Raw genomic sequence first — 25282 nt, 5'->3', positions numbered from 1 at the left:
ACAGTGTATTTACAGCCTTCAGTGGCCCGAAGAAGAAGTTTCAATTTTCTGACACCCCATTTGTGTTCAGCTCTATTTTTTGTCTAGATGTGCGTTTCTCAGTGTGCTTCTTGTTTCTTGCAAGCAGGTGTCCCACACAGACCTGTGAGGGGGTCTTGTTTTCCAGATCCTTGATGCAGCTCTCTTAGAAGCTGGTGGTGCAGGATGAAACAGCCACTTTGATGCTGAGAAGTGAAATGACTAGAATGCTGAGAACGAGAAGTAAAAGAGAGGGAATCGAAGATGCTCTTTATCTACAGCATCTATTATGTTTACTGCTTAGACATGGAGGACTCGCCTACATGCTATGGCAGTTGCAGTTGCATCCCACTCACACATACGCATGCACTCAGAGGGGGAACTTTGTAGCCATTTCTCTGCTATTTAGAGAGAGGACAGTTTGAAAAATGAGGACTTAATTGGTCCCATCAGACGTTTCCCCCGCCGTTTAGATTTGATTGATAGTGCAGCGTCGTCTCTTCCTGCTACATGATTTTGTCAAGGACGAGAAAACATATTACAAGATAACTTGTAACGCTGAAAGTGTTATTGATATTATATTAACTCTAACAGTAGTGAGCACTGTAGTACTGTGATTTGGAGAAAGCCTTTTCTGACCTCATTTACAGCTTTAATCGAGCCTGAAATTTTGTTCCAAACCCAAACACAGCCTGAGAACATTCTGTTCTCAGGTCATTCCAAGCCTGACCTGACCTGACACACAGCACTGCTTTCTGAGTCCAACAAAATTGTGTCAGAAACTGACCGAAGTGACCCATCATCACACAAAGTGCAGAATAAAACCTGATATTTCTGAATCTTAATGGTGCTTGTTAAATTACCGTGTAGCATAAATAATAGCCGTCAGTAGATCATAGACAAATAAAATAAACATATACACAGTACTGCGCAGTGACATAGACCTCACCCTCCCAGTTAAAAAGCCATTAAGTACAAGTTATTCATCTTCAAGAAGACATTTCTGATGATGTTAGATATGAAGTAACCCACTTGCATAAAGAAGAGAAAAGTCAAAGCAAGATAAGTGAAAATGTTCCATAACTAGAATTAAAGAAAAAACTAAAATGCACAGAAAACATGACTCCTGCAACTGTGCAAGTCCTGGTAGACCACCAAAACTGTCACTGTACTTAAAGCGTTCATCTTTGAGAGACAGAAGAAAATCAAGCACCGCTCACTTTAGATCTAATAAAATCCACAGGTGACTGTCCATCCTTCCACTGTGAGAAGAAAACTGAATGATAGAGGTCTGAAAGGATGTGTAGCTGTTAAGTAGCCCTTACTGAGAAAAGAAATTAGACAGAAAAGAACATCTGCGAATTAAACAAAGAAGCTCCTGGAGTTCTCAGAACATTGGATTGACCACCACAGAGTCCAGACCTCAGCATCACTGAATGTGTTTGGGATTACTTACGTTTGGGAGAAGCAGACAGTGCGACCAACTTCTAAGCTTGAACTTTAAAAGTGTGGAAAAACATCTCTGCACATTTCTTAATAAATAAAAAAAAGAAAACAAATTGAAAGCAAATCTCCTGAAAAGAATGGAAGCTGCAGGTGAACACAATGAATTCTGAAAATGTAGATATTATACTTAGTTGTTGAGAATTCTGTGTAATTATCTTTCAAAGTCTATTTAGTGTACTTGTTTTTGTTAGCCTATATAGAAAAGGCTGGAGAAGAAACGCTGGCTGTTGACCTTATGGTGCATAAAATGCACTTGTGAGTGTCTGTTAGTGTTTCTTTATCTATAGTTTGCGCTTTGCACGATAGTGAATGTTGCTTGTGTAATTTATGTGTAATATTGTGTAATTTATTTTTACTATTTGCTAAAAGAAGAACTCTGATTTCTGTTTCTCTACACTCTTTACTAGTTCTTTAGTAAAGACAGTGAGGCTCGTTCTCTATTATCTTCTAAAGTTTTTTCTTAAATTTGTTCTCGAGAAAGATCCTAAGAAAAAATCTGTCAGATTCATGACGTGTTCTTAAACCATAGAACCGTTTTCACCTTTGTGCTCTTGAGTGTGTGGATCCTGTTGCTACCTAAGAACAAATCCCAAATAAGAAACCACAGGTGGACGTCAGAATCTTCGTAAAAAACTCTTAAGAACGATGAGTAAAGGAGGCCTGGTGATTCTGTACAGAACCATGCACACTCAAAGAACCATTTGCATGTTTCAGTGTTTCTTTGCGTAATGAAATGGTTCTTCAGAAGTTGAATACATTTCTATATGTTTTCTACTGTTACAAAGTTGAGATCGTAGCAGTAGCAGACGCCTATTTGGTTCTATATACAGCTATTTCAGGGACATTCCGTATAGAACCATATACAACGTATTCTCCATCAATTTGAAGATTTATTTCACCATGCCAAGAATCATTTAAGCATGGAAATGGTTCCTTGAGTGTTGATAGTTCTAGATAGCATCACTGTCTTTACTAAAGAACCATGTTATTAAGAGAGATACAGAGTCAGGGTGTAAATTAATTATAATTGCCTCTCATATCATTGAAATACCCAACAAAGTTTGGTGCTGCCCTATGTAAACTGATAGGTTGTGACACATAAATGCTACTAATCTTTGACCTGTAAGATCATATTTTTTACACATCAAAGTAAAGGCAACAACAGCATCGCAGTATATAAAGAGGAGAGTAGATTAGACAGCTGCTTTTTACCTCCACATTAAAGGGTTAACAAAATAGACAAGCTAGAAAACCAGAGCTCCTCTGTACCTGCACTGTTATTGATGTGTGTGTGTTTGTGTGTGTGTGTGTGTGTGTGTGTGTGTGTGTGTGTACCTACCTTCCCAGAATCCTCCCTGGAATTTCAGCAAACAAAATTTACCATAAAATATTTACTTTTTGAACAAACGTAGATAACAGACTCTCCCATTTCGGGCCAGCTTGGTAGCGAGCCAGCCAAATGATATCTTTCCAGGTTGCTAGCTGCCTGCTTGGCTCCGACTGAAAAGGAGAAGATAGAAGACAGGCAAGCTGTCATCATTCCGCTCGCGGTCGAAGTTATGTAAACAAAATGGGCTTCACATTGGAGGGGTGCCCTACACAGCTATCAAATCACGTCAATCAAGCAGGGGAATGGGGTTGACTCATTGAGGCGCCGGACTCCGTAGTCCACAGAGGCTATGTTTAGCCTAGCCTTGTAGAGAGCTTTTCATGATGGCATCAAGCCTGAAAGAGTGTGCAGCAGGCGTTTATGTTTTTGTTGTTGTTGCAGAGTAGGCACTGTAGGCACTGTCTTGTGTGTTCCAGTGTTAAAGGACTAGTCCCATGTCATGGAGTTGCTCGTGAGTTTCAGTGTCACATTGTAGTATCAAAAGTCAACTTGTAGCCAAGGAATGTTTACGCAAACAGTGTTCAACCAAAAAAGTTGTAGAGTTAATTGGGGGATGTCTAGGGTCTTAGAGTGTTGCTAGAATTCTCTGGATGCATATAGACTGCAGTGGCTGGTAAAAGGCTGATGCTGTGTTTCATCACTCCGGCTGTTGAGTACACGCTGGGCCGCATCCCCGCAGAGAACGGCTTTTAAGAACGCATCCCGCCGGACCCCCTCGCTGTGCATTACTGCACATGTGGACTCAAACTGTCTTCTTTTTTGGCTCTGCTGTTCCCCATAGTCCCATAACTGAATGTAGTTAACATGAAATTTTGCAGACTAAAAGGAGGAAACAAAAAATTATGATTGATTAAAGTGGGACAGCATTGCTGGATTAGGCTTCGATGGAGTTTCTGCAAATCTGTGATGTAAAAAGTATAATATAATAAAATGTCTTTCCTGTAAAGGATGTTTAGAGAGGTGAAACACATCAGTACTTGGGTTTATATATATTTTTTTATATAATCAGGGCTGCTAGGCCTTTGAAGGTTACTTACTGTGTTGTAACTGTGGGTTTGCAGTATTGTTTAAATGCTTTAATGCCTTTTCCATCCTGTTTGGGACACTTGCTTTAAGCTTTTCAGAGAAAATTACAGGATATTTTTCCACACCTCCAAAGTTCAGTCTTCTCATGATCCAAATATTGCCAAACACACACAGTGATGTTGAGGTCTGGCCATTCTTTTGAGGACACCATCAGCTTTTATGGTTAATTTGCAAATTTTCTTCTTTTTCATGCATTTTCTTTTCTCAGTAAGAGCTTCTTGACAGCTGCTCATCCTTTCAGACCCATAACATTGAGTTGTCGTCTTACTGTGAAAGGATGGGCAGAAACACCTGTGGATTTTTTCAGATCAGAACAAGAATGAAACCTCATTATTTACCGGTGTCTCAGTGATGCAGCTTTAAGTGCTGTTTATCAGTTGGTGACAGTTTTGGTGGCTTACCAGGTCTTGCGTGGTTGTTAGGGGTCTCATTTTCTCTGCATCATTTAATACATTTTTTTAAGCTCCAGTTTTGGAAACATTTTTTTTCCTTATGCATGTATTATCATATATTTTAGCCTTATATCTAGATCTCTGACCTTTACATAAAATTTGCACCTTCAACAGAATCTCTCTGCTCGTTCTAATGATGCTCAAACGAGAAATGTAATTCATATTCATGTAGTTCATATAAATTCACATAAAATTCTATGTTTTATCACCATTGATAATGTTCACTAAGGTCTGTGTTTGTCTTCGTAAAGTACTTTTTTTTTTTCATTTTTTGCTGCTTGTTGTGTTACAGTTCCTGCCAGGATTGTGAACATATCCACGGACGTAGCGGTAAACGAGGGCAGCAATGTCAGCCTCATGTGTCTGGCCATCGGACGACCCGAGCCCAACATTATATGGAAATATCGCTCTGCCAGAGGTGAGGTTGCTCTTCCCTTTCTCACCACCTGGAGCTCCCCAGACCCATCTCCCTTCATCCTGTGTTTGCCCTAATTGTTTTAAATGTCAGAAATCACAGCAAAACGTACAAGCTGACTGTGCTAATAACTGATTTTGATTTGTGTACTTTGTGATGAATTATTGATGATGAGGCCTTGAGTATCTCCCATGGCTACTGAGGCATGACCCAGTTCTGTTGGAAAAATGAAGAGAACGTTTTCGTAGCAGCCTTAACGATGCGGGTTTGTTCTAACATGTTACGAGCTTTTTGCCCTTTTCTCTAGTTTGATATTTGCTTTGCAGAAGTTAGGAGCTAACATAGTTAATACACATCAACAATGATGCTGTGTAGTCTGTCTTGTTTTTTTTTTTTTCAATATTCTTGGAGCTAAATCAAATATTAGCTGAGCTTGACAATGAAAAATGACAACTTGCCCCAGGCATGTTGTTGGTGTTATTTTACTTCAGAGATGTCTTTGCCTTCTTGGCCTTCCTTGATGATTCTGCGCAGCATCACATTGTGTGTAGCGTAACATTGACTATAAATTTTGTGTTTTATTTCCATCCATCCATCCATCCATCATCTTCCGCTTCTCCGGGGTTCGGATCGTGGGGGCAGCATCTTAAGCAATGAGGCCCAGACCTCCCTTTCCCCAGCCACTTCCACTAGCTCTCCAGGGGGATTCTGAGGCGCTCCCAGGCCAGCTGGGCAATGTAGTCACGTCAGCGTGTCCTGGGTCTTCCGGGGTCTCCTCCCTGGTGGACTTGCCTGTGACACCTCACAAGGGAGGCGTCCAGGAGGCATCCTAACCAGATGCCTGAACCACCTCAACTGTCTCCTCTCGACGTGAAGAAGCAGCGTCTCTACTCCGAGTCCCTCCCGGATGACCGAACTTCTCACCCTATCTCTAAGGGAGAGTCCAGACACCCTGTGGAGGAAACTTATTTCGGCTGCTTGTATTCGCAATCTTATTCTTTCGGTCATTACCCAAAGCTCATGACCATAGGTCAGGGTAGGAACGTAGATCGACCGGTAAATCGAGAGCTTTGCCTTGTGGCTCAGCTCTTTCTTTACCACAACAGACCGGTAAAGAGCCCGCATCACTGCTGACCCAGCACCAACCCGCCTGTCAATCTCCCGCTCCCTTGTACCATCACTCGTGAACAAGACCCCGAGATACTTAAACTCCTCCACTTGAGGCAAGAGCTTATCCCAGACCCAGACAGGGCTCTCCACCCTTTTCCGCCTGAGAACCATGGTCTTGGATTTAGAGGTACTAATTCTCATCCCTGCCGCTTCACACTCGGCTGCAAACCGACCCAGCGAAAGCTGAAGTTCACGGCCTGATGCCCCTAATAGGACCACATCATCTGCAAACAGCAGCAATGTGATCTTGAGGTCACCAAACCGGACACCCTCCGTCCCCTGACTGCGCCTGGAAATTCTATCCATAAAAATTATGAATAGAATTGGTGACAAAGGGCAGCCCTGACTGAGTCCAACTCTCACTGGGAACGAGTCTGACTTACTGCCGGCCATGCGAACCAAGCTCCTGCTTTGTTTGTACAGGGCCTGAATGGCTCGTAGCAAAGAGCCATGTACCCCGTACTCCCGAAGCACCTCCCACAGAATACCCCGGGGAACACAGTTGAATGCCTTCTCCAGATCCACAAAGCACATGTGGACTGGTTGGACAAACTCCCATGAGCCCTCCAGAATCCTGGAGAGGGTGAAGAGTTGGTCCAGTGTTCCACGACCATGGCGGAACCCGCACTGCTCCTCCTGAATCCGAGGTACGACGATAAGCCGGACTCTCTTCTCCAGTACCCCTGCATAGACCTTACCAGTGAGGCTGAGGAGTGTGATTCCCCTGTAGTTGGAACACACCCTCCAGTGCCCTTTTTAAAAAAGAGGCACCACCACCCCAGTCTGCCAATCCAGGGGCACTGCCCCCGATGTCCACGCCATGTTGAAAAGTGTTTTATTTGACTGTTCTTAAATGTAAATCGGTTATTATTTGACCACGACAATGAAAAATGACAACTTGCATCAGCGTGTTGCACATTATTGGTCTTACTTGAATTCTGAGTAATGTCCTTTACCTTTTTGCCTTTTGGGGGCTTCCATGCAGAGTCAAACTGCATTATGATGAAAAGCTAACAGTGTTAATAGAAAGTTAAAGTAGATGATTTAAAAATGAATGATTTAATTTAGAAACATTTTTTGTTATATTTCTTGATATACTCCTTATATCCAACTATGCAATCAGTAAATCAAAAGAAATATCTTATTTTTATTATAAATATCTTATTTGTGGATGACACAGGACTATAAAACCTTGCATGTTTGCCTACTTACCTGTCTCATGCCCTGCGGACGTGCATACACTCTGAACCTGTACTTTTTGTGCACAAAAATAACCTGTACATTTGTGCAAAGTCCATCATTTAGCTTCACACACACACACACAGCTGAAAAGCGGCAAGCTAGGTTCACATGAATTTCAGAGAAAGTTGCACATACCTACAGCATCTTACACTGCTAAAGACAGAAAGAAAAAGGCTTTGAATAAGAGGCTGTATAAAGCAAGATGTCAAGCAAGAGCGATCATCAGTGTGGCTTTTCCAACAATAGCAAAACCTGAGAGAGCTGGAACGCTTGAAAAGCAGCGATAATGTTGATTTTTTTTCTGCTGGACGAGTAAATAACCGGTCTGTTTTGTTTGTGGGGGAATTTGTTATTTTCCTGAATTATGCCACTAACATAGCCAGCTACTTCTGTAGCTACACTGTGTATTAATCCAATGCTAATGTTGTTGAGCTGTAGGTATGAGCTAGATAGCCTTGCTCATCTTGTGTCTAATCTGTGTGTATTTGTTTGTATCCCATGATCAGTCCTGTGTTTTGGGGGAGTGTCTTTGGAAGGTGGGCTGAACGTAGAGGTGGCATTTTTTTGGGCTGAATTGTTTTAAAAACTATTTTACGCTGTGTAATTTCTACAAAATCACCTGCTACAGCTTTAACAGATGTCCATAACGATGAGTTACTTTGGCATAGTTTAAGAATTTAAAATGTAAATCGATCATTATTTAAGACTAAACAATGAAACATGGAAATTTCCCCCAAAATATTGCCTGATTTTACTTCTGCCTTTTAGGTAAAGCTTATTGTTGATAGCCTTCCATGATTAATAGTGTTGATGTTATTTAATAATTTTGAATATAAATCAATCATTGATACTAGACAATGAAAATTTGACGACATGACCCAGACTATTGCACATTGTTGGTCCGATTTTACTGTAATGTCTTTGCCTCATTGGCTCTTTTTAGACAACTGTGCACAAATCCAATGTTTTACTTTATTAGAATATTTTCAGTTATAAATCAGTTATTATTTAAATGTGGCACTGAAAAACATATTTGAGTTCTGAGGCTTATGTCTTTCTATTTTTGCCCTTTGAGTAGTCACATGGGGTCAAACAGCATTATAATGACAAGCTGACAAACATCAGCAAAAAATTGAATTTAAATCATTTGCTATTTAACTGACAGCTTGCCTCAAAATATTGTACACTGCTGGTCAGATTGGACTTTTTTTGTTGTTTTCCTTAAAAATTCTTCTTATAGCTAATCAGTAATAGACATCCGTACTATAAAGATTACACATATTACTGAAGGTAAATCTATATTTTTTTCAGACTAGACAATGGAAAATGACAGCATGCCTTAAAATATTGCACATTGTTGGTTAGATCATACTTCTGAGGCATTTCTTTGTCTTTTTGCCTCTTTGTGGATGGTTCTATATCATGGCAAACAGCATTATGATGACAAACTAAAAGTAAATGGTGTCAACACGGATGAAACATCCATCCATCCATCCATCCAATTTCTAAGCCGCTTCTCCATTAGGGAGGGGTGCTGGAGCCTATCCCAACAGTCTTTGGGCGAAAGGCAGGATATACCCTGGACAGGTCGCCAGTCCATCGCAGGGCAACTGATGAAACATTATGAATGTAAATGAGTTATTATTCAAATAAGAGCTTGCTTCAAAACATTGCACACTGTTGCTCTGATTTTACTCTAGACACATGATAAATGTTCCTGAATGTAAATGATTCATTATTTGAGTTTAGACAATGAAAAATGACAACATGCCAAAAAATATTCCAATTTGTTGTTCAGAATTGAGTTCTCAGGCATAGATATGCCTTTTTGTTAAAGTTAAAATATTAATAGACATCTGTGATGTGAAATTGAAAAGATTTTATTTCTGAGACGTGAGTCTTTGCCTTCTTTCCTCTTTGCGGGCATTTCTGCACAACGTCAAACAGCGTAAAGATGACTGAGCGAGTGTGAACCCCCCACTGGCTTGTAAGGAAGCATGAGCACATGCGGTTCCTTTAGGTGAATGATGAGTAAAAAGAGAGTCTAATATAAAACAGAAAATCCTGAACCCTGCTGCTTGTGCCTCTCTGCTAAACCCACCATTATCACTGCATATCATATTCATATCCATCTGCTTTATTAAACTCCCGGGCAACCTGTTGTTACTAAAACCGGGGCTGGACATGCAGTGGCAACACAAGCAGCCAATACCCATTTCCGAATAACATCTCTGAAAAGCAATATACACGCCTGCAGGCAGGTTGTCCTTTAATGCCAGCGGTCGTGCGGAGACGGCCCGTTATCTGGGCTGACATTTCTCCTGGAGTCCTAATGAAAGAAATGAGATGTGAGGGATGTTTTTGTGCCTTGTGAAGACTTTCTCAGCAGCTGTAAGAACTTGAATGCTTCTCTAGAGTGACATTTATCAGGTTCTTCCTTTTTTTCTCTCTCCTTTTTTTCCCCCCTGCTTAACATTTGTCTCTTCGAATCAGGAAAAAAACCTTGAAGATAAATTGAGGTGGATTTTTTTTGCATCTGAAGTAAAATGTAGTCATTGCCACCTCACAATTGAAGAACATTTCAGTGGGGAAGCGCGGAGAAACAATAGCATTCTTGACTGAAAATGTCGGAACTATCGGCACAAAGCACAAGGGCTGGATCGTGCTCAAGGGTGAGCGTCGAGTGAGACCCGATGTCAAATATTTCCTGCATTTGATATGTCTAGACTTGAGGCTTCAGTGTTAGTTTATTTGGGGTGATTGTAGAAAGCTTTGGCCTTATGAAAAAAATCCAGGCCTGCACTTCTTTTGATGAAACATTGCTCCAATATTTGTCCAACCCTGAAATCATCTGTGGCCTGGAGAACTGCCTTGCCATGCTTAAAATAGGTCAAGTCCTCGCTGCTGGCTTGAGAAGCTACAGCCAGTGTTGAAAGTCTTTCTCAAACTTTTTGATGAGTGAATTTATGTGTTTTGTCGGCATCATTCTGACATCTGTGGCTTGGAGGTTGCTGTTGCTGTTGTAAGAGGATCAAGCCCGCTAATTTGGTTTTGGCAGGCGTTGATTGACAGGCCAATGGCACTGTGGTCTGACATGGCAGCCTGGTGGCAGCTTTCTTGTTGGCTTGAACTCAGCCTGTTGTTCTCCAAGAAAGCACTGCATGGCAGAGCTGTCAATGAGAACAATGCTACCTGCTCCTGCTCTCTGGAAGATGATGAAGTGTGTGTGCTCCTGCTCTCTGGAAGATGATGAAGTGTGTGTGTGTGTGTGTGTGTGTGTGTGTGTGTGTGTGTGTGTGTGTGTGTGTGTGTGCGTGTGTGTGTTTGTTTGTGTATGTGTGTGTGTGTATAAGTGTCTTTCTGTGTGTACATATTTGTCTATGTGCTTGTCTACTCACTCACAAACACTAGCACAATGTATTTTAAACCCTTACTGATAATTGAATTAGACAGATCTGCAATCGCTGAAAATCTGCTCAAAAAATTGTTATTTTCAAGTGACCAGCTGTCGCTGTTTGCTTGCCGCTTCTTCATCCGGAGCATATGGCACAAGACTGGATCCATCCCCTGCAGTTGACATTGCACCATTTGGCACTTTAGAAAGCTAGAGTCAGTCCCCCAGCAGCCACTGGCTGCTTCCGTCAGTGGGAGCGCTCCAGCCTCGATGGCTTTAGATCTGAAGACCCGCATAAACCCACACTTCATCTTCCACCCAGAACACTCCACACACTCGCAGAACTCTTAATACTGTAATGCGGAATGTACACCAGAGCTGGAAAAAATCAGCCCTGTCCCACTTTCCCATCCACCTCCTGAGAGTCAGCTTGCACTAGGACTGAATGATATTGAGAGAAAAGCCTCACTGTAATAGATTTTCTGTGATAAATACCGCAATGTTTGAAAAACAAACAAAGGAGACAAAGATTTATCCTGATTGACAGTAAAATCAAGCTAATTATTACTCTCGCAATGGCAAAGTAAGGCAAGGAGTTCAGTATTATATTTAAGGGTCTAATTATCTGAACAGATAACACACAGTTCAGGTATTATGTTTCTTATATATATATATATATATATATATATATATATATATATATATATACAAATAAATGACGACTCAAAAAACCACAGATTTTGTTTTAACAAGACTGTAAAACTTTTACACTTTTCTACTAGGAAAATGAGCACCTTAACATAAGCACATTGCCAACGACGTGTCACTAAGGACATGAAAGGCACAAGGCTGGAGGTTGCTTATGTAGCCCATCCGGCTCTGTCATGGCTTTTTTGTTAATTACTTTAGCTGATGTTAGCTACGATGAGAAACAGTAACCTGATACTTCTCTGACCAACTAAAGCTCCCTGTATACTTCGAAGTTTCAAAGCAAAATGGCATCTTTCTGGCAAAACCAAACCGGTATGCAGTGCTTGCTGAACATGCCGTTTGTTCTGAGACCACCCATGACTGCTATTGGTCGTAATCATTAGTTGTTCATTTTAAGATCGCCCACTGACTGCGACTCGAGCTAATTATCATATTGTTTATTTTGAGGCATCCATTTTAGAGTGATTGGTCCCAATCACCATGATGTTTGTTCTGAGAACTCCCCCTAACTGTGATTGGTCGTAAGCATTTGATGTTCATTTTAAGACCTCCCCCTGACTGTGCTTAGCTCTAATCACCATGTTGTTAATTTTGAGACCTCCCCTTGACCGTGATTGGTCCCACTCACCCTGTTGTTTGTTCTGAGACCTCCCCCTGACTGTGATTGGTCTTAGTCACTGTGTTGTTCATTTTAAGATCTCCAACTGACTGTGAATGGTCTTGATCATTGCATTGTTTGTTCGTAGACCTCCACCTGACAGCAGTTGGTCCTAATCACTACCTTGGTTGTTCTGAGACTTCCACCTGACCACATTTGGTCTTAACCATCACAATGTTTATATTGAGACCTACCCGTAACTGCTATGGGTCCTAATAATCACATTGTTTGCTCTGAGCCCCCCCAAACTACGATTGTTCCCAATCACCAGGTTGTTTGTTCTGAGGCTATGGTTGGTCCTAATCATCACATTGTTTGCTCTGAGACCCCTCCCAACTGCGATTGGTCCCAATCACCAGGTTGTTTGGTTCTGTTGTTCTGAGACCTCCACCTGCAGTTGGTCCTAACCTTCACAGCCTTAATTTTGAGACCTCCCCTGACTGTGATTGGTCTCCTGCACTTACTTATAACAGTGTGGTCAGTGAGTTGACGAGCTGTCATCAGCATTCAAAATTGTTATCAGTTTATTCATTAGTTTTCAGCGAACTCAAAAACGAATCGGTTTACTTTGAGTAATTCTGAATAAGAAATATATGGTTTAATATTATTGTTCATGTATGTTTTTCATGCTGCTTTTAACCGAATATCCTTCATTACCTCTTTTACTTAATTATGTGTATCAATTATAAATGCATGCCCCTAATTGCCATGAATTGCACTACACAGAAAACAAAGTAGAGAATACTCAATGTGGAATGGTTAAGGACGGGCCTGTATTATTTTCAACCACAGTTATTTATATTTGTTAGATCATGAAAAAGTTGTGATTCATTCAAACACCCAAAGATGATGTGATTAGTCAGGATGTTCACAGCACACAAGAAAGCATTCAGTGATTCTTCAGGGGCTGGATAGTGCAGCCCTAGCTTACACTGCTGCGATTGTTGGTAGCCCTGATAGCCCTGCATGACTGGAAACATGACCTTATGTCCCTGTCTGTAACACATTCATTCTTTCTTTTATTCACTTCATTCAGCATTATGCACAAGTGAAATAAAACCTGCAGCGGAATTATATTAACTTTTATGCTAGCAAAAGGTCTGAGGTATGCATGTTTTATTCAGAATACATGTAGTCAGTGTTTTCAGCAATAAAAAGCCCCAATGAATAGCACAGAATGGGAACTCTCGACGAAAAGAAGTGTAAAGTTCCTTAATGTAAGTGGTTAGGTCCCTATATAAGTGATAAGGGTCATTTCAGTATATTTTTTATTTCTTAGGCCATGTAATGCTGAAATAAAACAGTTTCATGGCCATTACTGGTGGAATCGTTGTTAATGCTGCTTTAATGCTTTGTTTAAAAAATACATTAGAGGGACTCGATTTAGTGCAGCCTACCTTAACAGCCTGGGAGACTACAAGAGCTGGAAAGTTTTAATAGGATTAAGATATATCAATTTCAAAGCAGGGCGAATGAAGCCCTCTTTGAAAGTAGCTTTTATGATATTGCTTGCCGCTGGAAACGGATGATACGTGTGTTTGTTTTCATGATGAGATCTATGCTTTTTATTGCTTCAGGTTCTTGGAGAAACCGCATCAGGGCTCATTAAGAGATCTAACACTCCTAACTGCTTCCTTTCAGAGGGGTTTGATTAGTAATACCGCTGATTTGAATCCTGCTTGTTTTCAACTATAATATGACCGTCACTTGTTTTAATCATGTACCACTAAACCAAATGATAACCAAACTGTGTCAGACTTGTATAATTACAAGAACTTTATGACATTACCCTCCTTTTAAAATGTCAGATGAAAGGAAATATCCTGCTGCTATAGTCTTCCTGCCAAGCACATGCTAGGATAATGTATGTTTACATAGAAGAAATGAGGACTCAAGTCAATGACTCAGCCATAGGTCATGTGTTGCCTGGCATGTGACTCGACTTGGACTTGCCCTTAACTGACTTGTGATTCGACTATGATTTGCCCTTAACTGACTAATCACTCAACATTGATTTGTCCTTAACTGACCTGTGACATGACTCAGACTTGTCCTTAACTGACTTGCTTTTCATCTCTGACTTGCTCTTAATTGACTCATGATTTGACTTACACTTGGACCTAACTGTCTTGCAACTTGACTTATATTTACCCTTAATTAACTTGTGACTCGACTTTGACTTGCCCTCAACTGACACACAGCTGAACTATGACTTGCCCTTAATTGACTCATGCGCGACTCAGACTTGACCCTTAGCTTACTTATAACTCAACTATGACTTGCCCTTGACTAACTTGTAACTCAACTCAGATTTGCCCTTAACTGACTCACAGCTTGACTATGACTTGGCCTTAACTGACCCATGGCTTGACTAGGACTTAACTGACTGATCATTCAACTCAGATTTGCCCTTAACTGACTCACAGCTCGACTATGACTTGGCCTTAACTGGCCCATGGCTTGACTAGGACTTAACTGACTGATCATTCAACTCAGATTTGCCCTTAACTGACTCACAGCTCGACTATGACTTGGCCTTAACTGGCCCATGGCTTGACTAGGACTTAACTGACTGATCATTCAACTCTGATTTGCCCTTAACTGACTCACAGCTCGACTATGACTTGGCCTTAACTGGCCCATGGCTTGACTAGGACTTAACTGACTGATCATTCAACTCAGATTTGCCCTTAACTGACTCACAGCTCGACTATGACTTGGCCTTAACTGGCCCATGGCTTGACTAGGACTTAACTGACTGATCATTCAACTCTGATTTTCCCTTAACTGAATAACAGCTCAACTCTAATTTGCTCTTCTCTGATGTGCAGCTCCACCATGACTTGCTCTTAACTGACATGGGACTCAAATCTGACTTGCCCTTAGTTGACTCATGACTTATGAATAAATATATTAATATAGCAGTTATTGGGGGTGGGGAAAAATGCATTTTGAATTTACATCCTAATCTGAAGACCAACGTTTAATTTGGGGAAAGTATGTTGAAGTAAAAACAGGATTCATATATAAACATATGTAAATTATTAATATTATTTTTGTTTTATTATTATTTATTATTATACCCTAAAGTGGGTGGCACGGTGGCGTGGTGGGTAGCGCTGTTGCTTCACAGCAAAGAGGGCCTGGGTTCGATTCCCCGACCAGGTGATCAGGGTCCTCTCTGTGTGGAGTTTGCATGTTCTCCCCGTGTCTGCGTGGGTTTCCTCCTACAGTCCAAAGACATGCAGTCAGGCCAATTGGACATGCTAAATTACCCCTGGGTATGAGTGTGTGAGTGAGTGACTGTCTGTGTCTGTCTGTCTGCCCTGTGATGGACTGGCGACCTGTCCAGGGTGTGTCCTGCCTTCCACCCAATGACTGCTGGGATAGGCTCCAGCACCCCCCCGTGACCCTGACGGAGAAGCGGATTAGAAAATGGATGGATGGATGGATGGATATACCCTAAAGTAGATAATGTGATCACTTTGCACTGATGCCTCAAAATGTCATAAGCAGATCACGTAGTGGGTAAATTGCATGTGAGCTGCTCATAATAAATGTCAAATATATATGTGAAAATATTTTTTAATTTAAACCTCTTATTGCTCATGTCGTGTTAACAGGTCAAAGATTTCACATAGAAAGAGCAGCAGAGCCTCCCAGCATGGTATTTAAAGAATAGGCACAGAGAAAAACACACTGAAATAAGTCATATTACTTTGTGATAAATTAAAACTCCCATTAAAATACTCCCCATAAAGTTCTGCCATTAATTACCATTATCAAATGAAATACTACTTCAACATTCTGACCTGCAAACAGATTTCTGGTTGGTCTTAGAATGCTGCCAATGGTCAACAGATGTACCTGCTCTTAAAAAGCTACATTTTCCCGATCAGAGTGGCTGATTTGACTGTTTATCCTCTTGGCTATGGGATATTTGTAGATTTCTTACTACTTCGCTCAGCAGCACAAATGCTGAAAATTGTCAATGATCCACATTTTCCAGCTGTAGTCATGTTGCCGCAGCACTCGTGCCCCGCAGAGTGAAACAGAACGAAGAGCTGAAGGTTTACTGAAAACCCACTAGATATTGGAACTGACCCAAAATGAGTCCAAACACGTGTGCCTTCCTTAAAGATTGAAATGGTCAGCCACGCTCCTTTGCTGCTGTTTGTCTTGGTTGCTTGGTTGGCTGTTGAGCTCTAGGATGGATTTAAAGACAGTTCTTTTTCATTTTTCACCTTTTTTCTGTGGCCACAGTTCATTTATAAAGTAGCCCAAACAAAATGTACCACAATTATACATGACTGTGTAATTTGTATAACTTTTAAAATTTTGGTTGAGAAAACTGCAACTCTGCCTGATGAGGAGAGAAATCGTGAGTGAAACATGTATGTGGACTCCTCTAGGCAGTTTAACTACTGTGTTTTTCTCAGGCTTGGCACAAGGATTGGGGAGGCGTTGTCCCCCATTGTTTAGTTTTGGGGTGGGGTAAAGGACACAATGCCAAACTGCTTATATCCAAAATGATAACCTTACAGGAGAAGGAGTTTTAAGTAATTTTGGGCTGTTTCTTTCTATTCATCATAAAATTTACACACAAGCACAATATAAAGAATCAAATTACATCAAAAACTGAAAAACAACAAAAATGGAGATACAAGGTTTTGTTCTGACAGCAGTTATAAGTTGTGTATCGATACTGGTATGCAGGTCAACCAACATGACCACACTAGTGTGACCAGCTAAGCCACCATGTATCAGCATAGACCAGTTTAGAGCAGCATGGACACTGATAGAATAGAATTTACAACCATTTGTCTCTGTGTTTGCACACTGTGAAATTAGACCTCTGCATTTAACCCATCCGTGCAGTGAAACACCCAAATACATGCACGCTAGTAAAGACACACACTAGGGGGCAGTGAGCACACTTGCCCGGAGCAGTGGGCAGCCCTATCCATGGCGCCCGGGGAGCAATTGGGGGTTAGGTGCCTTGATCAAGAGTACTTCAGTCATGGACTGTCAGCCGAGGGGATCGAACCGGCAACCTTCCAGTCACAGAGCTGGTTCCCTAACCTCCAGCCTGCTACTGCCCCAAAACACAGCACCCCGGTTGAGGACAGGCCAGACCATCTGAGATCCACGCCAGAACGGGATTCAAGCCATCACACCAGCCAACGGTCTCGAAGTTACTGCAGCCTCTCAACTGCACCACTGGCCAGTTGCTTCAAGTTGTTTTGCTTCTTTCATTCAAGTACTTCATGTGTGTAATCTTGCAGTTCTGTGCTTCAGATTGAGGTTTGGTGTGAGGTGGTTAATTTTGTACAGTGCAGTGCCTGCAGCTAATAATGAGACTTAACTAAAACCTAGTGTTCACACGCTAGGGACTTGAGACTCGACTAGGACTTGCATGAAGCGACTTCTAGACATTTCTGTTACATAGTTCTAATCTGCATTACGTGATCTTTATTCAGTACTTTCACTGATCAGCCATAACATTAAAATCGCCCCCTTGTTTCTACTCACTGTCCATTTTTTCATGTACTATATACAGTAGGTGCACTCTGTAGTTCTACAGTTACAGACTGTAGTCCATCTGTTTGTCCCCTTTTACCCTGTTCTTCAGTGGTTAGGAGCCCCAAAGAGCAGGTATTATTTGGGTGGTGGATCATTCTCAGCGCTGCAGTAACACTGACGTGGTGGTGGTGTATTAGTGTATGTTGTGCTGGTACGAGTGCATCAGACACAGCAGTGCTGTTGGAATTTGAAAACACTGTGTCCACTCACTGTCCACTCTATTAGACACTCCTACCTTGTCTGTCCACCTTGTAAATCTAAAGTCAGAGACGACAGCTCATCTGCTGCTACACTGCTTGTGTTAGTCATCCTCTAGTCCTTCATCAGTGGTCACAGGATGCTGCCCAGAGGACACTGTTGGCTGGATCATTTTGGTTGGTGGACTATTCTCAGTCCAACAGTGACACTGAAGTATTTAAAAATTCCAGCAGCAATGCTGTGTCTGATCCACTCAGACCAGCACAACACGCACTAACACACCACCACCACGTCAGTGTTACTGCAGTGCTGAGAAGTATCCAACGCCCACATAATACCTGCTGTGTGAGGGTCCTGACCATTGAAGAACAGGGTAAAAGGGGGCTAACAAAGTGTGCATAGAAACAGATGGACTTAACTGTAGTTCTGTAACTGTAGAACTACAAAGTCCACCTATATATCAAGTGGAGCTAATAAAATGGTGAATGAGCGTAGAAACAAGGTTTTAATGTTATGGCTGATCAGTGTGTGCAGTGTCAATGTCTCTACTGGTAAAAGGCCAGATGAGTACTACAGCATGGGAATTCCTGACATGTCAATAAAGGAGTCTATGAAAGTGATTCATCAGAAATCACATTGTTTCAAATTTTATTAAATACAAGAACTGTGTATAATTACAACTTTGTAAAAAGTTACAGGCAAAACGTCCCAGAGCACCAGGACAAGACATGTTTACAGAGTTATAAGAGACGATCTGATAGCAGGTGTTGTTATCTGACGGATATCATTAGAAAGTGCTAGATATGTACACAAAAAAGAATGAATCAGATCCAAATCTGTAACAAATCTAGTCTGAAACCGCACGTGCTCACACTGTGTGATGTGATGATGTTGGCTGTATTTCTTCCTGTGCGCTAGTAGAATATTTGAGTAATTTAATGACTGAATACTTTTAGTCTATCATCTTAAGTGAAAACAGCTCATTTTAAAGCCCAGTCATGCTGGTCAGATCAGTATCATTCAGTACTCAAGGTTTCAATATCAGTATCAGAAAAGATCAAGTGGGATCATCCCATCTAGTTATGATCTCTGCAGTTGTGTGGTGGTGAAAGTGCTGCTGAGAATTTCACATTCATTTAAATTTCCCTTAAAAGTCTGTCAGATAAGTTTATCAATATAACACAAATGTTCAGATCATCTCCTCCAAACTCTGGAGTATCACATGGACTGAATGGACTGAATGCCAGACATTTTCTTTTTTATACCGCAGGTGTCCTCTGTTGTATATAAATAATCCCCAGGACAACAACAAAAAAATAGCCATGCCTCAGTGGCCATGTCAAATAAGCCCAGCTGACGGCAGATGGGGTTGTATGGGGTTATATTGTGGTCTCGGCAGTGCTTCCTGATAGCCACACAATGGCGGCGAGAAAAATGAGAAGGCGACGCTGGGAGAGGAAATGGGGGTCAAGGGGAGAGATTAGCTTACACAGGATGCCAGTGTTCTTCACTGCGGTGTCAGGGCCCAATCCTTCTCCGCTGAGAGGCCGACAGGTGCGCTCAGTGTCCTACTGGATGCCGTTTTGTTCTCGGCCTTCATAAATCACCGCTGAACGCTGCTAATTCCCTCACAACTTGGACTTCATTAACAACAGAATGGTGGAGAGTACAGGTGAACTGCATCACAGTGAATCATGATTCACTCATCTGAAGCTGACCATTCTGAAGTTTGTACTTCTTTTTTTGCTGTTTGCAATTGGAAAAAAAATTCATTCAATTATGGCATTTTTTAATAATAAGCTAAGTGCATAAAGTAAGCAAAAGTTTTAAAAGCTTCTCAAGTCAGAGTTAAAAATAATTCTGAATCATGAAAAAAGAATCAAACCAAGTTGTATTATTGTGAAATAAGTATCACAATATTTTGAGGTTTCCTAAAAAAATGGAATTGAATCAGTTTGACTGACATTGAGTGCAGTTTGAGACTTTCACAACGCATTGAATTCTAAGAATCAGATCCAAACTGAATGAGTGTGGAATTTTAGATTTAATTAATTATTGAATTGTTTTCTAAAATATTGGAATCAAATAAAATCCTTTTCCCATTTGAGATTTCATGGAATTTTGGATCTTTTCTCAAAGAAGCAGAATCTGGTTGAATTGCCATGAAATAGAAGGTTTCACAATTTATTAAATCATTTCCTAAAGAATCATAACAGTTTCATAAAGAATCGGAATCAAATCAGAATCAAATCTTTGTAAAACTTTAAATTTCAAAATACATTCAAAACATTTTCCTAAAGCATCTGAATTCAATCGAATCATGATGAATTTTGAAATCCGGAATTGGAATCAAATAACATCTGTGCAGCTTTTGAGATTTTCTTAAAGGTTTCTTAAAGAATCATAATTGGACCATTTCCCAAAGAACCTGAACCAAAAAATCTAAACTGAATCTTTGAGAAACTTTAGATTTTGACTTTGAATTTTTGAAATTTTATGATATACTGAGTTATTTCCTACAGAATCATAACTGAACAGAATAATTGTACGATCCGAGATTAACACCTCTGACAAAGAGCCAGCAGTGCCTTGCTTGTTGTTGAAGTTTTTTGAAACGGTGGTTGCGGCGCAGCAGCGGAGCCTCATTTTGCCTGACATGATTAGCTCTCTGTGGGTTTCTCTCAGTGGCAGCCCCCCATGACGCTGGAGGAAGGGGCCTCAGCCTGGAGCCGCATGACACGGTGCTTCAAGAGACTCTTCATTACAACTTAATAATGTGTCATCCACTGCTATTCCTCCGAGTCCGGCTCTGACTAATCTTTAAACGTAGCTAATTTATCACAGCGTGGCCCTCTGTAAAGTGAATTTAAATCCTCTCCACACCTCTTTGTTTCTGGAAAAACATAGAATAAGAACACACGGTAATATACGATAATCTACACCCACAAAACGTGGTCCGTTTGAACGTATATTGCGCTTGAACGATGAATCAGCTTTACATTTCATTTGTTTGTAATATGCTGCAAAGAATGTGCTGAATGGCTTTTATATTTATGCCAGTCAGATATCTTATAATGTCATTTGCGTGTTCCCTACAGATGTCTGGCAGCCATGCAACAGAGAGCAGAGATGAGAGAGGTGCTGAGCGCTTTAATAAAGCACTGTTACTTTGAGCACACAATGGATGCGACTGTATATGCTTATGATTCAGCCAGCGCTTCCTCCGTGTTGCCAGCATTTACATGGAAAATGAATTCGAAGTACCTCAAAGGAGAGAACAAAAAATGCTGCATATTATATTTTTATGCTCTTTTGACTTCATTTGACATGCCGCTATGTACAGTAATTGTATATTGCTGTGAAAGCGGCACTGATGCATGTGAATTATAGTTTTGTTCATTACAAGCGTATCACTTATTCTTTACTTGTGCTTGTATCATAAAAGGAATTGTGGAAAAAAAATTGTCTTTGCAAGTGAAAGCATATTTTTCATTATGACTGTCGTCAGAGTACTTATAGATTATTCAACCTATTTCAAAGCTTTCAAGGCTTATGCGAAGTCATTTAATTAGGTGAAATAGTCCTACTGCATACAGATAATATGGCTTGTTTCAAGAAGTAATCCTTGAACAAAGTAACATTATCTGCCAGTGTAGTAAGATTCTGCCACTTTATATCAATTAAAATGTCTAGAAATGAGGGCTGTCAAACTTAGCACACCAGTAATATGTCGACATAGCAAAACAGTAATGCTGCTGTTTATATTTTACTACATCATTAATGCATTTTCTACTTTGATCATTCAAACCATCTGTAGTGCTTCCAGGCTGAAGCCCAGTTGTTTGTACTCTGTATGTTGCTGTGATAGAATTTTCAATTCCAGGCAATCAAGTACAGCTTTAAATTCTATGGAACTGAGCATCTCACCAGTGCTGAGAATTTGATGATGGCTGCTTTAACTTGTTTTAGGCTGCCATCAGAGTTATGGTGCATCCACATTGACCTCAGCTTTCCAGGTGTTACCATGTATCCTGTCACTATATAAAATACACACACACACACACACACACACACACGGTCATTGCCACAGATTTGCTGCTGTTTCAGTATTGACATAGACATGATTCATAACATTGTTTTCCACCATTACAAAATGTTCTGTTGTTTATTTTCATGCTTATATAGCAAAGCCAGTTTTTTCAGTATGATCTCAGACTTTTGGACCCCCACTTCTTTTAAAAAAGTTATCTTTACTCGGCTATTAATATTGCGATAGCATTGTAAACAGTGATAGAAAGTCTTTTTGCGTGTGTTGATTTGTGTTAAGTGACATGTCTTTTTGCTGGGGTGAAAGGGCACAGACTCAGTGTATTAGTTTATGTCACAGTGACATAATGCCTATAATATGACAGCAGGCTGGTTGCAAAGTGAGCATTTTCTGTGGCTCTTGTTGTTCCATGAGCTTCATTTCACAATTTCAACGTTTTAAGCTGTGTCATCAGCATCATCAGCATTATGTCACTGTGATTTTACACTAACCTATACAGTCAGCTGTTATCAGATGCTGTCATTTCACTCCGAGAAAGTGCCATGACACAACTCTCCAGTCTTTGTATCTCTCTGTGTCAGCTGACATGAGTGTTATGTCAACTTGACCTTGGAGTTGACAAGAGCAGCCTTAATGACAGACGACACTCGTTGGAAGTCTTGAAATGTCAGTTGTCATGACAAGCTTATGTAGGTGTCATGTAGTCTTATAAACATGACCTACAGTGAAGGGCTACTAAATGTTCTTATGTGAATGTCATAATGACAAATATTAGCTACATTACTTTTAAGGTGCTTATACTTGAATATCTAGAAATAGGTCATTTAATTTTACAGCAGATATGGAACATAATATATTTTTATATCTATTATTTATATCTTTTATATCTATTTATATTATATCTATATTTAAGATGTTTTCACTTGCCAAGGTCTCATTTTATGCAGTGTAGTGCAACATACAGAGTTTGGAAACTGCTGATAATAAATAATGTATGGAGCTTTAGGAGGTGTGTACAGAAAGCCATGGCTGCGGCTCCTTTTCTTCTTCTATCATGGGGAAAAGCGAGAGAGAGAGAGCGGAAGGAAACGGTAAGGAGGCTTCACCATCAGATCATGCCGAAACAGAGCACAGACGCAGAAACATCTGTGTTTATTGCCAGGCTTGTTAATAATGCAGATGCTCTCTGAGGAGCCGAGAGCAGAGGCCTGCAGCAGGACTGTCTGTTGATCCTCTGTTTTCAATCCTCAGCCTGTACTCAGAAACGCTCTAACTCAGTCGCCCCTGCTCCTTCTTCCCGCAGCAGGGGGATAGAACAAAGATGGAATCTGAGAAATATGCGTGGTCCATCTGTTGGTATTTTCTCTGAAAAGTTGAACTGTAGATGTTAAGGGCTGGATGGCCAAAGCCAGGCTCAAACCTGCTGCATCGCCCATCATTACTAAACCCTACAAACCCTAAAAGAAAGCCTGTGTACCACCACCCAAGGGGGGTTTCCCTCAGCCGTGCTTTATGGCACAGACTTTCAACATTATAGAAAAGAGAAGCTTGTTAGGAAAGACTGCTGCTGCAGTAACTGCCCACACTCTGAACATCACCACGGTTTTAGTGCATCACGAATTTGTGAGGGTGGCCCAGGTCAAAAGTCGCAATGGGAACTTTTGTTATGCGTGGCGGCTTGAATAATTCCAATTTTTATTTTATTTTTTTGAAGTTGTGTTCAGTCTGTAACATTTTTTGGAGGAGTCTTCAGCTGGTAGCATTGAATCCAATCCAAAACTGTCAAAAGCAGCCTTGGATTTTTCAGAATATGCATCTAGCCTGATCTCTGCCTGGATGAGGTCCAGTAGTCGCATGAGAAAAAGAGATGTTATAAGATAAATGCAGTTCTACTCCTAATGGATAACATCACTTTTACCTAGTGGTGCAAAATATAATAGCAACCCAGGAATGCAACAGTTATACCAGTACAGGGTAAGGCTACCATTGTAAGTCTGATTGAGATGGATGTAGCTACTGAGCCTGGGTCTCAGGACAAATTACATTACGTAACTCAAATGAAATTTAGCGTTATGAAGTTTCTCTAAAGTCGGCCGTAGAGTTTTAACCTGTCACACTCACTGCAAATTCATATAAGCAAACTTCTTTTAAAGGGCCCATTTTATAGGAAACTTAATTTCCCTCATAAAATAATTTGATTTAATACATAAACACTGCTGAAGTTTCAAAGTATGCCATTCATGTCCCAGTCCACACAGTCCATACATGGGAACTAAGCTACAAAAACAGCCTTTTTTAATTCATTGTTTATGTGATGTCACAAAAACCAATATATTTACCAACATTTATGCAGTTATCCATCTACTAAGCCCACCACAGTTTATCTCTACCCATTCACACTGAAGTGTTTTTGTTTTATATTTGTCAGTCAGGAACAGTAACAAGAGTAGCCTGTTTAATTGAATGGGGTAAACAGAAGTTGGAAAGCGGTCATGTAAAAATTAATTGTGATTGTGTGGGACATAAAATACCACTAACATTAGAAGTGGAGCTCAAGGGAGGAAATGATAAATGCAGCATTGCTCTTGTATGTTAAAATCTAACAGGCCTTTTCTATTATTGTACCTTAAAGATTGATATATGTGCAATTTTTATAAGAAGTTAAGAAGGGGTTCTGTTTTTTTTCCCAAATATGTGTATGGAGGTATAGAATGTGTAGATATGCATATGAATTTGTTACATGTTAATTGCCAGTTAATGCATGTTAATGGCAATAAAGTAAAAATAAAAGATTGATATATGTAAATGATCTCTGTTCTGATTGTCTGGCCCTGCGTTGTGCCTCATTCAGAAAGTCTTCCAGGCTGAAACACTCCTTAGAGTATAGGCATGAATGAGCAGAGCTAAACTGCTGTTGGCTGAGTAAGTGGGTGTGTGTAATATGTGACATCATAAAAACACAAACACAGTTCAAAACAGGCTGTTTTTTGCAGTTTACTTTCCGTATGTGGACAGCATGGTCTGGGGAGAACGTTGTGTTTTAAAACTTTGACAATGATTTAATTTTTTTCTCTTACTGTAAATTCTGTCTAGCCAACCTATAGCTTCACATATAGACTGACATCTTGTACGTACACACACACACACACACACACACACACACACACACACACACATATATAATAAAATACAAAACAAATTATTATATAATCCATCCATCCATCCATTTTCTAAGCCGCTTCTCCCTCAGGGTTGTGGTGGGGGGGCTTTAGCCTATCCCAGCAGTCATCGGGCGGAAGGCAGGATATACCCCGGACAGGTCGCCAGTCCACCGCAGCAAAACAAATTATTAATTTATTAAAATCATCATCATCAGTATCAGTCACAACAAGGTGGTAATTATTGGTTCTT

The 25282-nt window shown here is 40.5% G+C and overlaps 1 protein-coding gene across 2 annotated transcripts in view; it reads left to right on the top strand.

Moving 5' to 3' along the window:
• Positions 1-25282, top strand: part of opcml (opioid binding protein/cell adhesion molecule-like) — a 354110-nt gene that overhangs the window by 293673 nt on the left and 35155 nt on the right. For both annotated transcript variants that reach the window (XM_037547481.1, XM_017691333.2), the window contains one exon: positions 4745-4870. In XM_037547481.1, the coding sequence (XP_037403378.1) occupies positions 4745-4870 (126 nt within the window). The remainder of the gene's footprint in view (positions 1-4744; positions 4871-25282) is intronic.

This window comes from Pygocentrus nattereri, chromosome 18 (assembly GCF_015220715.1).
Source record: "Pygocentrus nattereri isolate fPygNat1 chromosome 18, fPygNat1.pri, whole genome shotgun sequence".
Taxonomy (NCBI): Eukaryota; Metazoa; Chordata; class Actinopteri; order Characiformes; family Serrasalmidae; genus Pygocentrus; species Pygocentrus nattereri.
This window is presented reverse-complemented; position numbering and strand designations above follow the sequence as displayed.